Source organism: Vanacampus margaritifer, chromosome 12, assembly GCF_051991255.1.
Source record: "Vanacampus margaritifer isolate UIUO_Vmar chromosome 12, RoL_Vmar_1.0, whole genome shotgun sequence".
Lineage (NCBI taxonomy): Eukaryota > Metazoa > Chordata > Actinopteri > Syngnathiformes > Syngnathidae > Vanacampus > Vanacampus margaritifer.
This window is the reverse complement of record NC_135443.1, coordinates 20,069,859-20,091,807: the sequence shown is the minus strand read 5'-3', so window position 1 is coordinate 20,091,807 and position 21,949 is coordinate 20,069,859. Positions and strand designations below refer to the sequence as shown.

General features: G+C 43.6%; 1 protein-coding gene across 1 annotated transcript; it reads left to right on the top strand.

Annotated features, from left to right (window-relative positions):
• Nucleotides 1-11,093: 11,093 nt before the first annotated feature.
• On the top strand, nucleotides 11,094-21,103 carry LOC144061756 (testican-2-like). The gene is made up of 2 exons (XM_077582491.1): nucleotides 11,094-11,545; nucleotides 21,032-21,103. The coding sequence occupies exons 1-2, from the start codon at nucleotides 11,342-11,344 to the stop codon at nucleotides 21,101-21,103; spliced, it is 276 nt and encodes a 91-aa protein (XP_077438617.1). The 5' UTR covers nucleotides 11,094-11,341.
• Nucleotides 21,104-21,949: the final 846 nt, after the last annotated feature.

The window sequence follows — 21,949 nt, the reverse complement described above, 5'->3', positions numbered from 1 at the left end:
TAGTAGTACGGTACCACGCCACACGGTGGCGCCTCTTTAATTTGTTATGCTCCTTCCTCTTTTTTAACTCCACGTTTTTCATGGTTGTGGTACTGTTGAAAGAGAGGGAGAGAGAGAGCGAGAGAGAGAGAGAGAGAGAGAGAGAGAGAGAGAGAGAGAGAGAAATTAATCATTGAAGTGATTTTGTAGGAAGTGAGATGGGAAGCCATCCCGACTGACGGTGTTGTGCCAATTAGTACTTATCCTCCTAAAAAAAAAACATATATACCCCCTCCCATTTTAAAAACGAGAACCTTAACCATCAGGTGACACCACCCCACCTCTCATGTATATTCCGATGATTATTTTCAGCACGAGGAATTGACCCCCCCCCCCCCCTCCAAAAAAAAAGGGGGGGGGGGGTAATGTTCTTGGGAAAAGGTAGACCCTGTCATATTTGCTACACTTGCTTAAAAAAAATGACCCCCAAGGATGAACAGAAGTCACATGATGGTTAAAATGGGGGGAAGGCGGTAGAGTACATATTGTAAAGGAATGCTGTTGTATTCCCTGTAATCAAATGAGGCTTTATTCATTTTGGCACTGGGCAGCTTGCTTTGTTTGTTTGTTTGTTTGTTTGTTTGTTTGTTTGTTTGTTTCTTTCTTTCTTTCTTTCGTTCTTTCTTTCGTTCTTTCTTTCTTTCAGACAACATATTCCAATTGACGTAAAAAACAAAGACATAAAGAAAAGTACATATTAAATGTTGAAACAAGATGCCTGAAAGGGAGTGGGAAGGAGAGAATTTATTTAATCCCACCTCTGAACTAAATAAAATACCACACCTTATAGACAACAATGAAGTGCAAAAAAAACATCCTCGCCCATCCATTTGCTTTGTATATTCATTATACATGAAGTGGCTAGCCTGAGGCAGAGCAACTTAACAGCTCTCCGAGGCCCGTTTGAATTGTAAAACACAGCGCACACCATGCTCTATTTCCTCCTTTCCATTCTGTTTTCCACCCTGTCATGGAATCCATGAGGCAATAAGGCCACACACGAGTTGAGCCGAGGGGTTTAGAGGAATCCCAGGTTGTGGCAGTTGCCATGCCGTCGCCACGGCGACCATATTGCTGCCACCGGCGTTAAAAATGGAATCAAGCTGGAGCTGATGAACACTCATCTGTGGTTAGCATGTGTGTCTCACAGTTCTGAGGTCATTTTCATACTCACCCCTATTTTTTGTGTGGGGGGGGGGGGCACTGTATTGTTTGTAGGGTTAGTTCGAGTGCTTTTTAAAGTTGGATCAAAACCAAGACAGTTCTATTGCTTTTAGGATAACTATGCATTTTCTATACTTCTGTGAAGTTGCTTAAAACAGTAGTCTTAACATTATGTGTATTTTAAAGAATATCCTGTATATATTTTTGTGTTTTTATATTATCAACTGTCGTTTAGAGGCGCCGCTCAACTTTCTCTAATGTTTTGTATTTTTCCATGACGTATGAAACGAAACTGAAACTTAACTGTAATAAAAGCAACGAGGTGGCCGGGGGAGGAGAGAGAGTCGGAAGGAGCCGAGCGTGAGTTAAGGTCTCGCGCCTCCTCTCCTCTCCCAGCCGCGGTTGCAATAAAACAAAGCAACAGCTTCTGCCTCCTTTTTCCTTGGTGCACGGTCAGTAACTAAGGGGATCTGTAATATCAGACCCAACATTTAATTGGTGCCGAAACCTGGGACCTGCATCTGGACGGACGACCGCCGCCGAACCGAGGACACCGAGAATCTGTCGACAGCGTCTCCCCTTGCGTGACGGGTCTCGTCGCTCCGGCCACGGCCGTTCGCCCGGACACCGGGTCCTGCGAACCAGACCGGCACCGAGGACTAACAGGTATTATGCTGTTTAATTATCACGATTTACACAGAAGTTTGAAAAAAGGAACACTAAATATACTGAAGAAGTAAGAGAAAAATAGAAAAGTGGGGAGTAAAAGAGAAGCGCTTGGGCGTTGGCCCGTGAAGAAGAGAAAAAAAAACCCATGGTATATATGATCCGGGCATCAAAGGGATCACGGTTTTATTAGATGAGATCCAAAATACTTTTATTGACTAGTTTTTAACTTGTTAAAAAAAAGTGTCGTTTTCGGGTGCCCGGGTAGAGGAAATTAAACGTTGCCGTAAATACGTAATAATTTACACCTCCCCACTCATTGGTTACCAAAATATCTGTGTTCAATATAACTAAGATTTATTAGGTCAGAACAGAACTGACTGCGATTAAAAATAATCGCCTAAAACACAAATCATGGTTTTAAATTAGAAAGTGGTGCACCACAGAAAAGACTAAGTGTGTGTGTTTGTGTGTGAGTTTTTGTGTGTGTGTGGTTGTGTGCGTGTGTTTTTGTGTGGGTGTGTACTTTGTGCGTGTTTATGAGATAAGGAAAAAAGGGAGTAACTGCTGCCCGCTCGGCAATAGATACAATGGGCCAGTCATTGAGAAAAGAAATAGAACAACACCAGGATGTTAAATTTATTGCAAGCTTTGACGCTAATGCGTGCAAGTATCTGGAATCCTGGGTGACCAAGTATGATTTTAACCCGTCTTTGAGAGATGTCAGGAACAAAGAGGAAGTTAAGAAAAGTTTAGTGGAGAAAAGAGCAAAGAAGATTAAAAAGGGAAAGAATGTAGAAAAATTGGAAGCACAACTACGTGCTGTTGAAGTGTGGATAAAACAGTGTAAAATAAGGGCAGAAAGCATTTTGGAAAGTGAGAAAAGAAAAAAGGAAAAGACAGAAAGAAAAATGTATCAGATGAAGATAAGACCAACGGAAGAAACCGGCGCCAGACGAAGAGACAACGGAAATGCACCGGCTGAAGTGCGACAGCAAAATGATCCAGAAGAGGAAGTAAACGTCAACCAACAGGGGGAACCGCCTACCCCGTCTACCTCCTCCCCAAATTCCACCTCCACGAGTTTTGGGGACGGAGCCTCCCCTCCTATTGGAAGCCGTACAAGATCAAACAAACCAACAGCAGACGTCCTGGCTGCAACAACAAAATTATACCCAGACATTCAGCAGGTGGCAGCATATCCCATGGTAGCTGTAGCCAACCCAGCTTATGGAATGCCAAATCCTGGTCAACCTGCTCATCCACAGACCTTGCTGCTCTATCGCCCATGGACCGAAGAAGAAAAAGTAGCCGCATGCGCATCAGTTCCTCCCATTGAAGACAACGTTGAAAAATGGGCAGCTGCAATTAGAGAACTACATGGATCCTATCACCTCAATGGCAATGGATTACTAAGCGTCCTACGTCTGACCGCAGGACATCGAGTTGGAAGATTCCAAGGAGCCTTTGCTCCAGCCAACCAACGAGGCCAAGTCTACCAACCAGGCCAAGAACTAGACAACGCCCTAAATACTCTTTTAGAAAGAGCCATCGCAGTGTTCAAGAAACCACCTGATTTAACTAAAGTCCGCCAATGCCGCCAAGAACCTGAAGAAAGCGCACAAAAATATGTGGACCGCCTCCAAGACGTACTGAAACTACATGGTGGCATCGAAGAAAGCACTGAGGCACAAAGCACATACCAAACATTACCACACCTGGAGAACTGCCCCGGTGAATGATCTCGTAGCTTGGGCCTCACACGCTGAAGACCTAAAAAGACAAAAAGCGCAATCATCAGTCTTCAATGCCATGCACACATTTTTTCAACATGCCTCTCCTCCACCTTCTGGACCAATTTACTACCAAAACCAACCCAATCGGGGTAGAGGACGTGGACGCGGAAGAGGAAGAGGCCGACCAGCCACCAGACAGGATGTGTGCTACAATTGTGGCAAGTACGGCCACTTTGCCCGAGATTGCCGCTCCAAACAAAAAATTGAGACCCCAAGATCTGACCACTGGGATCCAACCGAATGACGCGAGCAGGAAAGGTCAAGTGATGAAAACCCTGATGACACCAGAACGATCGTCGAGGTGCTTGACCTGACAGTCCTGTTTAGCCAGATGTCCTCTATTGACCCAGCAGTAAGAAAACTAGGCTTAGGGCCATTTACGACAACATTGAAATTCATTGTGGATTCAGGAGCACAATCCTCCGTGATCACTGATCTACCAACAGGTGTCAAATTGTCAAAAAGCACAATAATGGTCATAGGAGTGGGAGGTAGACCAGCCATCCATTACTTTACCGAACCACTGACCATTATTGATGAAGACGGAACAGAATACCCAGATCAAACTTTCGTTTACGTGCCTCGTTGTCCTGAAAACCTCATCCGACGAGATTTGATAAAAGCCATGAGCCTTGTATTAATGGTCGAAGGCTCCAGCATGGTCGTGACAAAAAGAGGACAAGAAACACCAATGCAGATGTTAGTACTAGAAGGAAAAGACAAACCACGCCCATTCTACAGTCTGGATCCGATCCAAAAAGGTCCAACATCAGTAACAAACAATCTGCAACAGATGCCAGAACAAATCCTACCAAATTCAAATTGGGTGCCCCAAACCACGTACCCACTTCACTCCACCATCCGCTTCGCCCCGAACAAAGAGGACAGAGACTTCTTTGATCAATGGTCCCGATTGACAACCATGCGGGCCCAAATAAAGGACCTAATTTGGGACGAACAGGCAGGATGGATGGCAGCCACAGTAATCTTTCCAGATTACATATATGCATTAACCACATATGAAGGCTTTGGCATTCCCTTCCACATTTCACTGGCAAAACCAACAGGCTGGAGATGGAAGGACATAGGATCAAAAATAAGAGATGTAACATGGTCCGAACAACGACTTCCGTGGACCCCATGTCAAGATGGAAGATTTAAACGCATCATGTCATCAGGAAACGTGGTCTGGAGGAAAAAACTAAACTGGGTGACAACATTTGTCCCCAGCACCCACCTAAGTACATGACATCCGGAGGAAACCACGATCCTGGCACTAAAAGACGCCATGGATCAAATACCACCTCAGCTGTGGTCAGCGTCAAAAACCGATGTGGGCCTAATGACCACAGCCACAGAAGTAACAATTGAACCAAGAACAAACTATCGCCCACGAATCAATCAATACCCACTCAAACCTGATGCCAAAGAAGGAATCACACCAGTAATCATGAACATGGTAAAAGCTGGAGTGCTCATAGAAGCCCCCAAGGTAACTTGTAACACTCCAATCTTTCCAGTAAAGAAAGCAGACACCACGACCTGGCGAATGGTCCACGACTTAAGAGCCGTAAATCAGGCAGTAAAACAGAGAGCCCCCTGCGTCCCCGACCCCCACACCCTACTCAATGCGCTGAAGCCAGAACAGAAATGGTTCACAGTAATTGATCTAAGCAACGCCTTCTTTTCCATCCCATTGCACGAGTCTGCCCGTCATTGGTTTGGTTTCACCTTTAATCAAAAGAAGTACACCTATACGAGACTACCCCAAGGCTATGCAGAGAGCCCCACCATTTTCTCTCAAGAAATCAACAACTGTCTGAGCCTCCATGAACACAGGGAAACCACTCAAATCTGAATTTACGTAGATGACATTCTCATCGCCAGTCCAACCAAAGAAGAAAATCAAGAAGAAGCAGTGAAACTGTGTCAACACCTGGCAAAGACAGGAAACAAAGCCTCACTGACCAAACTACAGTGGACTCAGACCGAAGTAGTTTTCTTAGGTCACATCATATCGGCAGAAGGAAGAAAACTAACCTCTGATCGGAAACAAGCTATCCTTGATGCCCCCAAACCAAAGACCAAAAGACAGATGATGGCCTTCCTAGGCCTAGTGAATTTTTGCCGTCTATGAGTTCTGGACTTCGCCGAAATAACGCAACCACTGGTGGATTTAATTTACCAAGAAGACATCGCCCTGGCCGATCCCATCACATGGACGAAAATAGCTAATGACAAGTACTAATTGACATGCAAAACAACGCTCCAGACAAAGAAAAAACACTATGGAAAATGATGAACATTGAACTCACCCCAGAAGGCCTCTACCACAAAGAAGACCGACCAGTCATCCCCCGCAGTCTGTTCCACGCAGTAGCCACATTGAGTCATGGCAAGTCCCATGTCTCAACAGGAGGGATGGTATCTATGGTAGAACAGACAATGACAATACCACAGGGCTTACAAACCACAGGGCTTACAAACCTATTTTAAAACTTTTTGTAGGTCATGTATGGTGTGTTGTCGTCACAATGCTCAGGGAAACTTAAGACCACAGAGAGGGAAATGCCCAGTGGGCTCCTACCCATTTGAAGTTTTACACATGGACTTTATTGAACTACACAAAAGTGGTCAGCACAAGTACTGTTTAGTGTTAGTAGACTCACTAACTAAATGGGTTGAACTTGTTCCTTCAAAACATCCAAACGCCCTCACAGTAGCTAAAGCTATTTGTAAACACATGATACCAGAACATGGCATTCCACGAGTCTTGTGGAGTGATAACGGTAGCCATTTTGTAAATACCATCGTTGACAATATGGCCGTTCACTTAGGGATCACCCTAAAAAATCATTGTGCATATCACCCACAGAGCGCAGGCTTAGTTGAACGGACCAACGGTACTATTAAACTAAGACTCAAAAAGACCATGGAAGAAACCAAAAAACCATGGCCTGAGTGTTTATCTCTAGTAAAAACTTACATGAGAATAACGCCAAACCCACAAGGGATCACGCCCTTTGAGGCAGTAACAGGCAGACCCTTTGTGCTCCCCTTATGGGAAAATCAGCCATGGTCAGACAAAACAGGAGAGGCAGATCCACTGACTAAATGGTTATGTGACTTGTTTAAAGAACGGACTGTGTCAAGAGCAAATGATCTGCCCTCTACCTCTCTTCCTCCTGCACAGGAAACGGTGACCCCGGGTGACCTGGTGTTGGTGAAGGTGATAAAAAGGAAAACATGGTCGAGCCCACGCTGGGACGGCCCATTCGTTGTTCTCCTGACCACACCCACCGCTCTCAAAATCGCTGAGAGAGAGACGTGGATCCACCAGAGTCACTGCAAAAAGGTCACCGAACTCAGATAAGGGATTACCCCCTGATTCTTGTCAAAAAGAAGAAGAACAAAGGAGAAGATGACCCTTTTTCAGACATTGTTTGGACTTTGATCATTATAATGTTTATCTTATGATGTGTTATTTGTTCCTGCTGTATTGTCCCAATGTCTAAGAGATTAGTCGCCCGTATGTTCGTGGCCCAGATGTATCAATATAACTTACTACGCGTAGAGGATTATGTTGACACTGTGGAGACCGACACAAAAGTGTGACCCTCATCTTATTGTGTTTTCCTAACTTCAAATCCAGTTCCATTCTCAGACCAAGAGGTTCTCGTCACCGTGCGGTGGGGGAGTTATGGAATTTTTCCCTTTAAGTTAAGGGTTTTCGCCATTTCCTGAGAATGGTTCAAATGTTGTGAATCTTATTAATGAAGTAATACTGAGAAAACTTAATTGTTTTAGTATTTACTGATATCCTTTTAAATCCACAACAGGAGGGAATGTGAAGTTGCTTAAAACAGTAGTCTTAACATTATGTGTATTTTAAAGAATATCCTGTATATATTTTTGTGTTTTTATATTATCAACTGTCGTTTAGAGGCGCCGCTCAACTTTCTCTAATGTTTTGTATTTTTCCATGACGTATGAAACGAAACTGAAACTTAACTGTAATAAAAGCAACGAGGTGGCCGGGGGAGGAGAGAGAGTCGGAAGGAGCCGAGCGTGAGTTAAGGTCTCGCGCCTCCTCTCCTCTCCCAGCCGCGGTTGCAATAAAACAAAGCAACAGCTTCTGCCTCCTTTTTCCTTGGTGCACGGTCAGTAACTAAGGGGATCTGTAATATCAGACCCAACAACTTCTTATCATAATCAGGGTCACAGAAAGCTGAATGAAGCCTTGCTCTCATATTAGTTCAACTCCAAAAAGTTGTATTTTTACAGACACTGAAGTATTCATAACAGTCTTCTGCGTGTTCTCCTCCCACATCCACGCTGTCCGAGTCCATCAAAACAGATGACATAAAAGTGCTGTGTCATCTCAAATGTCCACTCATTCATCAGTCATCACTCCCGCTGTTTCTCAGCATCTTCACGTTCACGTGTGTGTCAATGTGTCTTTGTGTCAAGCCGTCCCGGAGGTGTGACTGCGACTTGTGATTTATTGCTGGAGGAAGCACAAAAAGACCTGCTTGCTCTCAATCACTTGTGCTGACAGATTCACTTCACCATTTTATATTGGGAATTTACACAAGCAGCCTTCGGATGTATGAAAAGAGCTAGTGTTAAGGGTTGGGGGCGTGCCTGCTTGTTTCACGCACAATGCCAGAACTGGGCACTTACGATAAGCGTCACAGTGCCCAAGAATGACACTTATTGTGCGTATTGATCAATCGTCATTCGTGTTCATGAAATGGAGGCAGGGGGATGAGGGAGTTCTTTTTGTGGGCAAACGGAGTTAATAGCGAAATGATGAAGTGAACGTGCGGGACTAACAGAAAAAAGAGAAGCTGATCATCATTATAAGTTGTCTCACATCAGTGTCTCGTCCCCCAATGAAGTGAATGCTCATTTTTGCAGCGTGCCATCAAATATTTAGCTCTTCTGTCAAGATAACACTTTTTTGTGATTTGACTTCAACTTGGGGAGGCTGTGATAGAATTAAAAGGGCTAGCCTCAGGGTGAATTGTTAATTTTGTATTCAGACATCATATTAAAATGTTTCTTCAAAACATCCTTTGTGATTTAAGATGCGTATGGGTTTTATTATATTCTAACTGTATGAATGACGCTGGTTTAAATAGATACCAATTTAAAATAAGAACATTGAAATTAATGTAAATGAGATTAGTACGGCACTAATATTAACCATTCTTCGCATCTACAAGTATCATTTTCAGTCCGTTGCTTGACATAGATGCTTTTGCTAATTAATTAGCATTAGCATCAAGCTAGCAGAGAATTAAATGCTTATTTTTCAAACATACTGTCAGCCCCCTATCAGGAGTTTTGGGTTTCGCTTGTGCTTGATGGCGTGTTGTAAGAATGCCAATCTCAGACAGAGCACATCTTTCCAGTGTCCTCATAAGTACCTGAAGGTCCCCCTCCCCCGTCCTGCGCCTCTGTCATTTTATAGGATGTGACTGGAGACTTGAATGTCGTCAGCCATGTTTTCTTCGTCCCTCCTTGAGCACATAGACCATGGCATTCATAATGAAAGCATACGTGAGTGAGTGCAGGTAGAGCAGCTACTTTTCCCCTTATCATGCGAGATGCTCACCCAACTGCCTCGCACGTACAGAGAATAAGAAATGTTGCAATGTGACATCAAATAATTGGATCCCGGTGTGAGATATGGAAATTTGCACATGGGCATTGGTTTTCATGAAGCTGTCAGAATGGCTGCATTAGCAAACGGGCGGAGAGGTACTCTGCTACTATAAAAGTCAGCTTTATGAAATCCTACATGGCAGTCTACCAGACTGAACACTCGAGGACACGAACGTAGCCTAACTATGAATACAACTGCAAGCCAACAATCTTCAGATTTCATTCTTCTTGCATATTTTTCTTTTGTTTATATTTGACATGGATCATTTCTTGCAACGTTATGTTGCCATGGAAAGCCCACTCGGCCAATTGTCTTCACATTGCAAAGTTATTGAACAATCATTGAAATTGAAAAAAACACAAGTAAAAGATCATTGGATTACATAAGTGAGAAAAGAAAATCTGAATCCTGTTCAGAAGTATCAGTGGCGTCTGTCGGACAAAAGGTTTCATTCACAATATGTGTTCTTTTGTCTTCACGCTATTGTGTCCAAACAAGAATACTCTGCGTTTTTTTGGGCAACAGTCTGTTCTATTTGGTGACATGACGGACTGAAAATCCATAGAGCCAAATATCGATATTTCTCCTGACATCAATATCGATAGCTTACTGACCTGAGATCATGATCCTGAGACTTGAGATCTGTAAGTATAACTTTTTTCTCCTGCTCCGTGAAGCCGGTGATGTTAAGCAGGTCTTTTTTCTAATCAAATCAGTGATTGGTTATTGCTGATCGCATATGGGCTGAAAAATTCTGATTGTGTTACCTACACTGAATTAATTGTTCAAACTGTGTGCATGTTAGAGTGGCTTCCACTTACACACACCCTAAAAACAGATTGGTCAAATTGACCACAAAAAAAAGGTTACATTTGACCAATCTATAGCTGATAGTTATGTGTCCGACAGATCCTTTGGTTAAAACCACCACTCTAGAATGGTAGGTGTTTTCAACCAATATATATTAAGCCAACTGATACAAATTGGTCATTCTGACCAAGATATTGGTTAATCTGTGTTAGAGGCTAACATTTTTTCGGGAATCCTGTGACCCGCGGGGGGGGAAGTACCACTGATTGTCACACCCTCCTAAGTGGGGCGAAATTCATTATCCGCATTTGACCCATCCCTTGAGGAAGCAGTGAGCAGCAACAGGGGCCGCGCTCAGGAATCATTTGGTGATCTAACCCCCCAATTCCAACCCATAATGCTGAGTGTCAAGCAGGAAGGCAAATGGGTCCCGTTTTTATAGTCTTTGGAATGACCCAGCTCGGGATGGAACCCACGAGCTCCCAATCACAGGAAAGACACTCTACCACTAGGTCACAGAGCTGGTCATGCCTAGTGATCTATCTAGACACACATTTCCGTTTTTAAACACTATATTATTTATATATTATAACATATTGTAATTTTTGATTGCAATACATTAACATTTAATCTTATAGAACAGTTTATATAACGTTTGTTCAGGTACAATTTGTATGTAACTTTTATGTGCAATCGAATCAAGTTTTAATTTTTGTCTTTTTTTTAATCATATATGTGCTAATATTACAGTGGCTAACAATAATTTTGAATAGACTCTTTAGTAATAGCTTGAAAATCACTGTCTATAATACCCTTAATAAGAAAAATAGCTAAGTAGGCTTTATTTATAGTAGGCTATTTCATACAAAGATGTAGGCTATTGTGCTTGCGTATAGGGGTTCTCGTTCCGACCGACTTCGGTTACGTTGCCTGCGTCGTAAGGCGAGGCTATTTCAACATTTGCCATAGCGGATTTGCATTCCCTCAAATATAGGCTACACCTTCTCCCCTCCCTCCCTACAGAAGAAGAGCATCCTCGAAGCTAATCACTTTTTCATTCCAGCCTCAGCATCCTCCTCTTCCTCCTCCTCATCTTCATCCTGCTCTGAGAAGAGGCGAACCGAGAACGCGTCTTCTGCCTCTTCTTCTTCAGATTTTTTTAAAGCCGACTTTAAGCGTGCACCACAGGACGGACATGTTGTGCCTCGCGGTCCCGCCGCTTGTGCTGATGCTGGTCGGCTCCAGCCTCCAGGCCGCCACCGCCGCCACCGCCGCCGAGACCGACGTGCGGAGCGTGAAGGAGGCGGAAAAAACGGGTAATTTCATGGAGGACGAGCAGTGGCTGTCCACCATTTCCCAGTACAGCCGCAAGATCAAGCACTGGAACCGCTTCAGAGACGTAAGTGCGCGCGCTATAATGCGACAAAAACGAGACGCACCAACACTTATTAGCACGGCAACTTGGCAAAACTTATTTAAAAAATAACTGGGGTGCGATGTTTACTATGAAGAATTAAAACCTCAAATGCAGGCTGCCAAATTTGAAATATGTGACATCTTTAGAAGAAAAAAAATATTCTTCTTGTTTTTATATGACTCAATGAAATGTGTATTTTTCATTTCATTCTCATTTATAGGCTAAGGGAAACTAGTCTAATGCTGTAGCGCACTGAAAATGTTTTTCTCCTCAATGTGATGTTTCATAAGAGGCAAAAAATTATCTGCATCACTTCCTCGTGTATCTTCACTTGGAGCTTTTCGTAATAACAAGCAATTAACGGGGTGCACATCCATCTAATGTGGGCGATATGCTGCTTCCTTCCTCCGACGTGTCCCGGGAGCTTTCCTAAACAAGAGAATTAAGCAAGTGCAGTGGTGGGGTGGAGATGGATTGATGTGCGAATTCCCCCCACGGAGCGGGCTCAAGCGAGGCTGCAGGGATTGATCAACCAACGCCTGCAGGCTGTTCATGATGCATTAGCCGTGTCTGGATGTTTTTTTTTAAGCCCCCGGCTATGGAAAATTGATTACAAATGACCCTCAATAGGATTTGGACATTAGCGCCGTTGGATTAACTTCCATAGGAATGCGGTTAATTGTGTTTTAATTGATCCGGGGTGGGTCCTGCAGCTTGTGAGAGGTTTAATTTTAAGATTTGAAACATGAGCGTCAGCCTATTGCTTGATGATCTACATGAGGACAACACAAGATCTTCTTGGGATGCAGAGAAACTGCGTTGTCATTGGTGATCTCTTCCATGGATCATGCGTGGTGTCCCACAGGATGAGGTGCATGTGAAAATAGGAAAGGGATTATAGTCGGACTACACTATGTCCCATGGAACTGTGCTTGGGCTGGTAATGAAATAGTATTATTTCAGGATTCTAAATCACTAGGTTTTGCTCCAAAATATCCAAGTCCAAGCCTCACTTGGAATTCTCGCAACAGCCCTCCAAACACATTCAACATTCTTGACTATATAGCCATTGAGATCTAATGCAAGAGCTGCATCTTTCTAACTAACTTATGTGTTTGTAGTTTACATTACAAGTTAGTGGACCTGCAACACATCTTGGGTCCACCCGTGTAAATATGTGGATGTAGTAGACACTATAAAGTTGGTCTACGGTATTTTGAATTCGACCTAACACCAACAAAATTGCCTGATGATTATCAATCACGATTAGCATTAGCACACAAGCAATTTCCATTTAAGGTAAACAAATACTACCCACCATTTAGTTCACACATACAGTACATCATTATAGGTACGTGAGTTGAATTGAGTGCTGTTTATTATCTTCTGTGCATGAACATTACTTAACACCAACAAAATTAACCTATGCTCTATAGTTAGCAAAAGCATCTAGCGTGTTAGCGATTACAATTTAAGGTAAACAAACACTAACTATCATATAGTACACACATACATCATTATATCTATAAATTGCATGTGTAATAGTCTCTTAAAAGTCACTTGCAGACAATGCTTCAACAATAATCCACAAGTGGAGTTTCCTGCTAATTACAATGAGCTCAATCCTATCCTCTGCGTACGTCTACAAAAAATATCTGTGTAGAAATATGGATAGAGGCGCAAACATGGTTCCGGCAGAGCTTTGAGGCAGACATTTTTAGTCGACCTATCTTACAAGTTGACTTTTTTCCACAGCCCTAATGTCAAGTTATACAATCTTGCTCAGGTAAAACAAATATTCACACATTAGCTACTTTGCCTCAGTACCTATACTTGCATTAGGTAGCTGTACTTTTGTTAGTTAGCCACACTACACTTAGCTGTACTAACACATTCACAATTCATGTCCCAAACCAGTCTCTGTACTGTACTGTCTGTTACTTTCATGTGTTCTCAATTAGATGCATGAAGTACATGGAAGTTGTTTTCTGTTTGACCAGCTATCGGTTAGCTAAACTAGCATATCTTGTGGATTTTGTAGTGTTGGATGAAGTTAGATGTCGGAATTAATTGTGTTATTTTTGAGTTGCAAACATGCACATTGCATTTTCTTTTCCCCTAAATAAAAAATACTTTTCTTTCACACACAAAACACTTAATTGAAAATGCAGATTTAAAAAATGTAAGTCGATACATTTATAAGTTTTAACCATGCAAGTCCCAAGTCCTAAAATTAGTGACTCTAGTCAAATCAAATGACTCGACTCCCCTAACTCTATCCCCTATCTAATCACACGCACACGGGCACCGTCCCTCCGTTTTGGGCCCTGTCTCTTCCTCTGAAACCGAAATAATGCCAGGTTGATTTTGTCCAGGGTGGCATAGAGGTCAGCAAGTCCCTTTTGAAACTCTTGTAGTTCATTGAAGACACTAAATAGGTCTATAGGTGTCACTATAAATATATATTTTTTAATTTTACCTGCCTCTTGCCCCAAACCAGCTGTGATAGGCTCCAGCCTACCCGAGACTCTAATGAGGACAAGTGCTATAGAAAATGGATTAATGGACTTGGTCCAGCTTCACTCCTTGTCTGCGCCGTTTAAATAATCAGTGAAAATGCATACATTTTCTAGTTCCAAAGGCAGGATTTTTCAGTTTTTCTCCTCTCATCTTGGATCTCATTAGATTGTACAAGTAATGTCATAATGTTTCACTACTATGTATGTGGAGCAACAATATAAAGATGAAAGCGTGAGCAATATAAAGATGTCACACGTCAAATTTTTTCTTCATTTATCATCAAAGCTGCAGTGAAACGCACACTCGCTCATTGTTGCATCTCTTGTGATCATACACTGTAGCTCCCAGTGGTGTGTGGGCTCACATTTGCATGTGTGTGTGTGTTTGTGCGTGTGTTAAAGGCCAGTAGTGATGGTGGTGTCTCTGCAGCTGATTACTGAGCCTCCAGGAGGGGTGGGTGAGGTGGGGGCTTTCCAACAGAAACCACTTTGATTTCAGCTTGCTGCCGTAGCAACGCCAATATGTGTGTGTGTGTGCGTTGCGGTGTCAAAATGCAGCGAGCATCTCTGGGAGTTTGATGACTCTATCCCGCTCCCAGGGCCAGCTCCAGGCCGCATTGAAAGCATCCTTTGCTGGGAATTGTCCTCAACGAGAGGCGGCGCACGCTTTATATAATCATCCGTATAATATGCAATCAACTGCCGTTGCTCCTTGCGAACTTGACAATGAGCGAGCACCGGTCTCTGGGAATTACATGCACTCAGCGCAGTCGTCATAGGTATTCCGATTACACAAATTGATGTTGACTCGCACAGTCCACCGAGGGAAGCATGCTGAATATTAATCCAACACTGGAAAGCAATAATCAAAGCTATAGCACATGAAAGAGGAGTGTTCCTCCTCCTCCTCATCCTCGTCGTCGTCCTTCCATAAACACACTAAGATGCAAATATCCCCTTTGCAAAAGCAACGCACAATACACAAGCAGCAGAGTGAATTCTGTAAATATTTAATATGTATTCCCGGTAAGAGCAGAGCGGGGATAACAGGCTTCGTTCACTTTCAATACATCCACGCTCCAATTCAATCTATTTCACAGGAAGACAAGCGGATTAGATTGAACAGTTACAGTCAACAAATAATAGAATTCAATCCTTTAATCTGACAGGTGCACTCAACGTTTCATTCCACTAATGCATCAAATCCACCCGGGCAAAACAACACGGGGAACCACGAAGAAGCAGATGGGGAATGCACAGAAGAGTTGCTAACTCTTTTGACAGAATCTCATGACGTATTTTGGATCCTAGTTGCAGGGTTGAAGTACGGACTTGACAGATTGTCCCGGACCTGAGTCGGACTCCTTGGCATTTGACACAGACTTGTCTCGGACTCCAACTATGTTTTTATTCTTGACGTCCTCCTTCAAAAGGCACGTCATATAAAGTCTTCAGATTATCAAAATAGACTGGCATTGACATTGGCCACCCGGTAATTTTTCCTCCAAGGCCACATACAGAAAAATCGAAGGATTTTTTATCAAGCACACCAAAATCAGTTGTTGTTGGGGGGTTTTAAACGCTACCTGAACAGGCAAATAATCTAGGATTTTTTTTTAATTAATATTTTGGTGGTGGTCGAGACCCTGTGACCCACTAAAATCAGCCACTGCACCGAACAAGCAGCGAATTCCCAATTTGATCAAAATTTCAATTTCTCTATCATAATTTGGACCTTGACACAGAGGATAAAGTGGAGGAAAACAGTTTGCTTGAAAATGAGCTCTATTTACCACAGTGTTATGAAGAAAAATGTTACTTGTTCAATTGTATATGGTTCATTTGCATATTTATAAAAGCTCTACAGTATATAAAACACATTTATTAGTAACAGTTGTGTGCAGCATAACAGCTAAATGCAGTGTTACCATGTTTACTTTGAACTCTGGGCCCTACTAATGGATTAAAATCTGCAAATCTCAGAGCCTTACTGGGTTTATACTTATAGTCAATCAGCGTTTCTTTAATGTATTTAGGACCCAGACCATTCTGGGATTTATAGACAAATAGTGTGTGGAAAAAAATTATGGAATTTAGAAAATTGTCACATAGGAAACAGCCACTTACTTTTACTTGATTCAATTTAATAATGACGGTGGGGAGAGTACTTCGAAGACCTCCTCAATTCCACCAACACGCCTTCCTTTGAGGAAGCAGGGTCTGGGGACTCTGAGGTGGGCTCCCCTATCTCTGGGGTCGAAGTCGCCGAGGTGGTTGGAAAGCTTCTCGGTGGCAGGGCCTCGGGGGTGGATGAGATCCGCCCGGAGTTCCTAAAGGCTCTGGATGTTGTGGGGCTGTCGTGGTTGACACGTCTCTGCAGCATCGCGTGGACATCGGGGACGGTGCCTCTGGATTGGCAGACCGGGGTGGTGGTTCCCCTTTTTAAGAAGGGGGACAGGAGGGTGTGTTCCAACTTTAGAAGGATCACACTCCTCAGCCTCCCAGGTAAGGTCTATTCAGGGGTGCTGGAGAGGAGGGTCCGTCGGGAGGTCGAATCTCGGATCCAGGAGGAGCAGTGTGGTTTTCGTCCCGGCCGTGGAACAGTGGACCAGCTCTACACCCTCAGCAGGGTCCTCGAGGGTGCGTGGGAATTCCACCAACCAGTCCACATGTGCTTTTGGACTTGGAGAAGGCGTTTGACCGTGTCCCTCGGGGAGTTCTGTGGGGGGTGCTTCGGGAGTATGGGTTACCAAGCCCCCTGATACGGGCTATTCGGTCCCTGTTCGACCAATGTCAGAGTCTGGTCCGCATTGCCGGCAGTAAGTCGAATTTGTTTCCGGTGAGGGTTGGACTCCGCCAAGGTTGCCCTTTGTCACCGATTCTGTTCATAACTTTTATGGACAGAATTTCTAGGCGTAGCCGAGGCGTTGAGGGGGTCCGGTTTGGTGGCCTCAGCATTGCATCTCTGCTTTTTGCAGATGATGTGGTGCTGTTGGCTTCTTCAAGCCGTGACCTCCAGCTCTCACTGGAGCGGTTCGCAGCCGAGTGTGAAGCGGTTGGGATGAGGATCAGCACCTCCAAATGCGAGACCATGGTCCTCAGTCGGAAAAGGGTGGAGTGCCCTCTCCGGGTCGGGGAGGAGGTCCTGCCCCAAGTGGAGGAGTTCAAGTATCTTGGGGTCTTGTTCACGAGTGAGGGTAGGTTAGAGCGGGAGGTCGACAGGCGGATCGGTGCAGCATCTGCAGTGATGCGGACGCTGTATCGGCCCGTTGTGGTGAAGAAGGAGCTGAGCCGAAAGGCAAAGCTCTCGATTTACCGGTCGATCTACGTTCCTACCCTCACCTATGGTCACGAGCTGTGGGTCGTGACCGAAAGAACAAGATCCCGGATACAAGCGGCCGAAATGAGTTTCCTCCGCAGGGTAGCCGGGCTCTCCCTTAGAGATAGGGTGAGAAGCTCGGTCATCCGAGAGGGACTCAGCGTTGAGTCGCTGCTCCTCCACGTTGAGAGGAACCAGTTGAGGTGGCTCGGGCATCTGGTTCGGATGCCTCCTGGACGCCTCCCTGGGGAGGTGTTCCGGGCATGTCCTACCGGCAGGAGGCCCCGGGGACGACCCAGGACACGCTGGAGAGACTATGTCTCTCGGCTGTCCTGGGAACGCCTTGGGGTCCCGTCGGATGAGCTGGCTGAAGTGGCTGGGGAGAGGGAAGTCTGGGCTTCCCTGCTAAAGCTGCTGCCCCCGCGACCCGACCCCGGATAAGCGGAAGAAGACAGACGGACGGAATTTAATAATGACCTTTTTTGGTGTGACCTTTCGCTTCACAGTAAATTACAAAGGAGTTATTTTCCTTTTAAGTTGTACCAATAATGTACGGTATAAAAGTGCAGTTGCGCAAAATGAGGAAGCTTATTGCGAAAGATGTCTAAAATGCAGGCACATTCAATATTGTAAAAAACAAAAGGAAAATTCATCGTTATACTGTACATATTTATGCATAGCTCCCATTTTAAGCACATCAACTTTAATTAACGGCTCTCATGAGAGAAAATGTGATTATGTCTGTGAGGTTTGGGCGTAAACCAGTTCATTTTACTCGTCGCACATACGGCACTGAATTAAAAAAAAAATTCAGTACATACGATTTCTCCATTTCCCTTGTGAAAATGATACTGTCCGTGATATCGCCCAAGCATGAAATTGGACCAAAGTTCCGCTGATTTGGAACGCAGACGCGATATGAACTTGATGATGAATAGGGCTCAGCAATGCAAGTTTTCTCAGTATGAAACTGTTTATTACTGGCATTCATCATGTATGTCAGCGTGCATTGATGATGCCATTTTTGCATATCCCCTCTCTCTCCCTTATTTTCATTCTCCTTACTTGGTGTGCAGTGTGTGCCCAGTACAACCTTATCTGAAACCAACACACCTCTCTCCCATTTCTGCAGCCCAGGACCACCCGGCCCGGTCTGCGCCTGCTAGTTAATAACTCAATTTTACGCCAATCTCATGACACACATCAGACCCCATCATTCACACACACACACACACACACACATTAAATATGCAGTAAGGCGTTTGGCGAAGCTACTGGCAATCCTTACTATTGCAGAACTTTCCTTCCAGCACATCCACAATCGCCTGAGAGAACAGTTGAGGGAGTATGATTTATAAGTCTATAAGTATATGGTGTGGGAGATACTAATACTGTACATCCTATTGGAAATGAATGGAAATGCAATTAGTCTGTTCTGGTGTTGCTAGTATTGTTATACTGTCTGTTTATATGTGTTTGTGTTCAAATATCCATTGCTTAAATTGTTGTCACACCGCCACATGCTACTCATTAGCCTGTCTATGGCGTTTCCCATTATATTTAGCATTAAGCAATTAGCTTTTAAAGCAAAGTTATGTGGTCGTTTGAAATACACATGTAGTTCTCTTCGTTTTGTATTTAGTTGTGTGAATGCTGAGAGCATTCACTATTATAAGTTTTTTTATTCCCCCATACTTTGTCCTTCAATTCCTAAATTTCTCGACCGATTCCAAATTTAATATGTTGCAAAAATTCACGCTTTGTGGGCTATTATTTTTCTCATAACTAACAGTCACCGTTTTCCACCAGTTCAACATTTTCACCCCCAAAATCCCCATTCATTCGATTAAGACATTCAAAAATTGAAATTTGAAATCCAAAATGTTCCAGCTCATTCAATTCACCTTGGGATCAATGGTCAACACTCCTCCAATTCCCACTTAGCAAAAAATATTTTTTCCCTCCCCCACTAAATATTGCATATTTTTCACCAACAAAAATTCTAGGGTAGGTGCTTGGGTTAGGACTTAGGGTTTGTATCGTTCCTATTGAACATTCTAAACATTCCCTTCATTCAATTCACCTTGCCATTAAATCTGATATATTTCACCCATGCAAAATCTTGCCACTTTCACATAATTCTACATTTTGAGCCACAAATTTCCAATGACAATTCAACAATTCATTCCCATTCGATAGTCAAAATGTTCATCTCATTCATTTAACCTTGGGGAGGATTTTCAGCATTCCCACAATTCCCATTGCACTTTTTCACCAATAACATTTCACCAAGTTCCATATAATTAGCTATCATTCAATGCATGCTTTTTCACCACTACCTCCAACTCCATCCATCCATTTTCTTAACCGCTTAGTCCTCACAAGGGTCACGGGGGGCGCTGGAGCCTATCCCAGCTGGCTTCGGGTAGTAGGCGGGGTACAGCCTGAACTGGTTGCCAGCCAATCGCAGGACACACAGAGACAAACAACCATCCACACTCACACCTATGGACAATTTTGAGTGTTCAATTAACCTGCCATGCATGTCTTTGGAATGTGGGAGGAAACCGGAGTACCCGGAGAAAACCCACGCAAGCACGGGAAGAACATGCAAACTCCACCCAGGAAGGCCGAAGCCCGGACTCGATCTCACGTCCTCTGCACTGGGAGGCGGACGTGCTAACCAGTCTTCACCGTGCCGCTACCTCCAACTCATTCAATACAATTTGACATATTTCTATCATTCCACCTCATTCAATATGATTCCATGTTTCTTATTTTTTTCATTCAGCATTTCAGAATTCACACGTAATTTCTCCATAAATTGCTTCTTCTAGTTTGATGATATGGTTGAACTGGGAGTGACATTAAACAGCTTGAAGTCTCTTTTTTTTAAGATTATAGACTATGCCAAAGTGCTGCTTGTTGTGAAGTGAGTCAGCTGAGTTCACTGCCACCAGCCAGCACTCGTAGCTCAAGCAAAGAAAAGAAAAAATAGTCTGAACGAAAGTTTGTATCCCCAAACAAACCTACAAGTCGGGTCACAAAAAATCTCAGGGCGCAGACACTCAGTCTGAACAGTGAGTCATTCTAGAAGCGGATCTACAGTAGCTTTGCAGCTCATGCGTAAGGCTCTCTGCTGCGCTGATGCAGATGTGAATGACGATAAGAGCTCATCAAAAAGCCATTAGTCGAGCTCGTCATGCTGCTTGCTCCTTATTGGAGCCCAGATTAGGCATGAGACTGCACAAAGTCCAGAGGTGTGTTGATGAAGCGGGCACCTTCATCCGTCTCAAGAGACGGGGATATTTTGGGGGTTTGTGGGGTAGGTAGGGGGCGACTTCTGGTGTATTGTGAGACGTTTCTGGCTTCCCACCAAAAGCCTACGTGGGCTGTAATTGAAGCGGAGGGGAAAATAAATGGCTGTCTCCATGCTGCAGTGTTAGTCCACTTGTGAAGGACGCAGGTGCTGCAGAAGAGCAGGGCATGAATTTGCAAATCAATAACGAACAGGAAGAAATATCAAATTCATTTAGCTGCTACAGCCTCCAAACAGAAGAGACTAAAAGCCTCGTAGGGGGGGAAAAAGTCTTTTCGAGCCGTCTTTTTGTTCTCGGTCCTGCTTCGCAGGTGCCAGAGAGCTCTGCCTGCGAGCACTTCTCACGCATGATGTCTTCCAGTGACCTGCTTTTGCTTCTATGACACCTGAACACCGCAATATGCTACAAACAGACCGCTTACTGTTGAGAAATACATCCCATAATAAGCAGTTTAAGCAATCAGTCCAATGTAAATGCAAATAAACTACTTTTAGAGTAACATTTTTACATAGATTTAAACTGTTTTATTTTCTTTGCAAGATAAGGCTTCTTTCTTGCTACCCTACTCCATAGCCCAGAAATATGAAGAAGATGGGAGATTGTTGTCACATGTCCTAAACATCCGGTACGTACTAGAAATTCCTGCATCTCCATCAGTGTTGCTGTCTGACCAGTTTTCTTTTCATTTTTTCATCTATTTTGTTGGAGCATGCAGTTCTTGGTAATCTCACTTTCGACTGCCTTCACTGTGTTCCATGTTATATTCAATGCCTTAGAAGTTCTTTTACACCTTCCTCCTGATGCTTTTCAACGAGATCCCTCTGATGGAAGTTCTCAGAGGATTACGTGACTATGTCGTCAGAAAAATCTTACTAGAACATCTGAACTTTATTTGGGGTTAATCAGAGGAACTTTATATGGTGACAGGTGTGTGCCGACTCCCATTTAACATTACCGGTAGTTTGAATGTGATTAATTCCCAAAAATCCTCACTTACGAGGGTGTGCACAATTGTGCAACCACATTATCTCAGTGTTTGTTTGTTTAATTATTTTTTTCCTTTCGGACACATTATTACAGGTTACATCGTTCAGTACAACATTGACATGCGAAAGAAGGGCGGACGGGTAAAAAACATGGCTTGTTAGTAACCCGTCCCCATTGATTCTTACTATACGCATCAGTCATATACATTGATTATGATGGTCATTGATTTATATCGTTATCA

What these genes read in the sequence shown, in the direction of transcription:
- LOC144061756 (XM_077582491.1), top strand. Translation starts at nt 11,342, where the DNA reads ATGTTGTGCCTCGCGGTCCCGCCGCTTGTGCTGATGCTGGTCGGCTCC. An exon ending in ACTGGAACCGCTTCAGAGAC is followed by an intron (nt 11,546 to 21,031) that starts GTAAGTGCGCGC and finishes CCTGCTTCGCAG; the next exon opens with GTGCCAGAGAGCTCTGCCTG.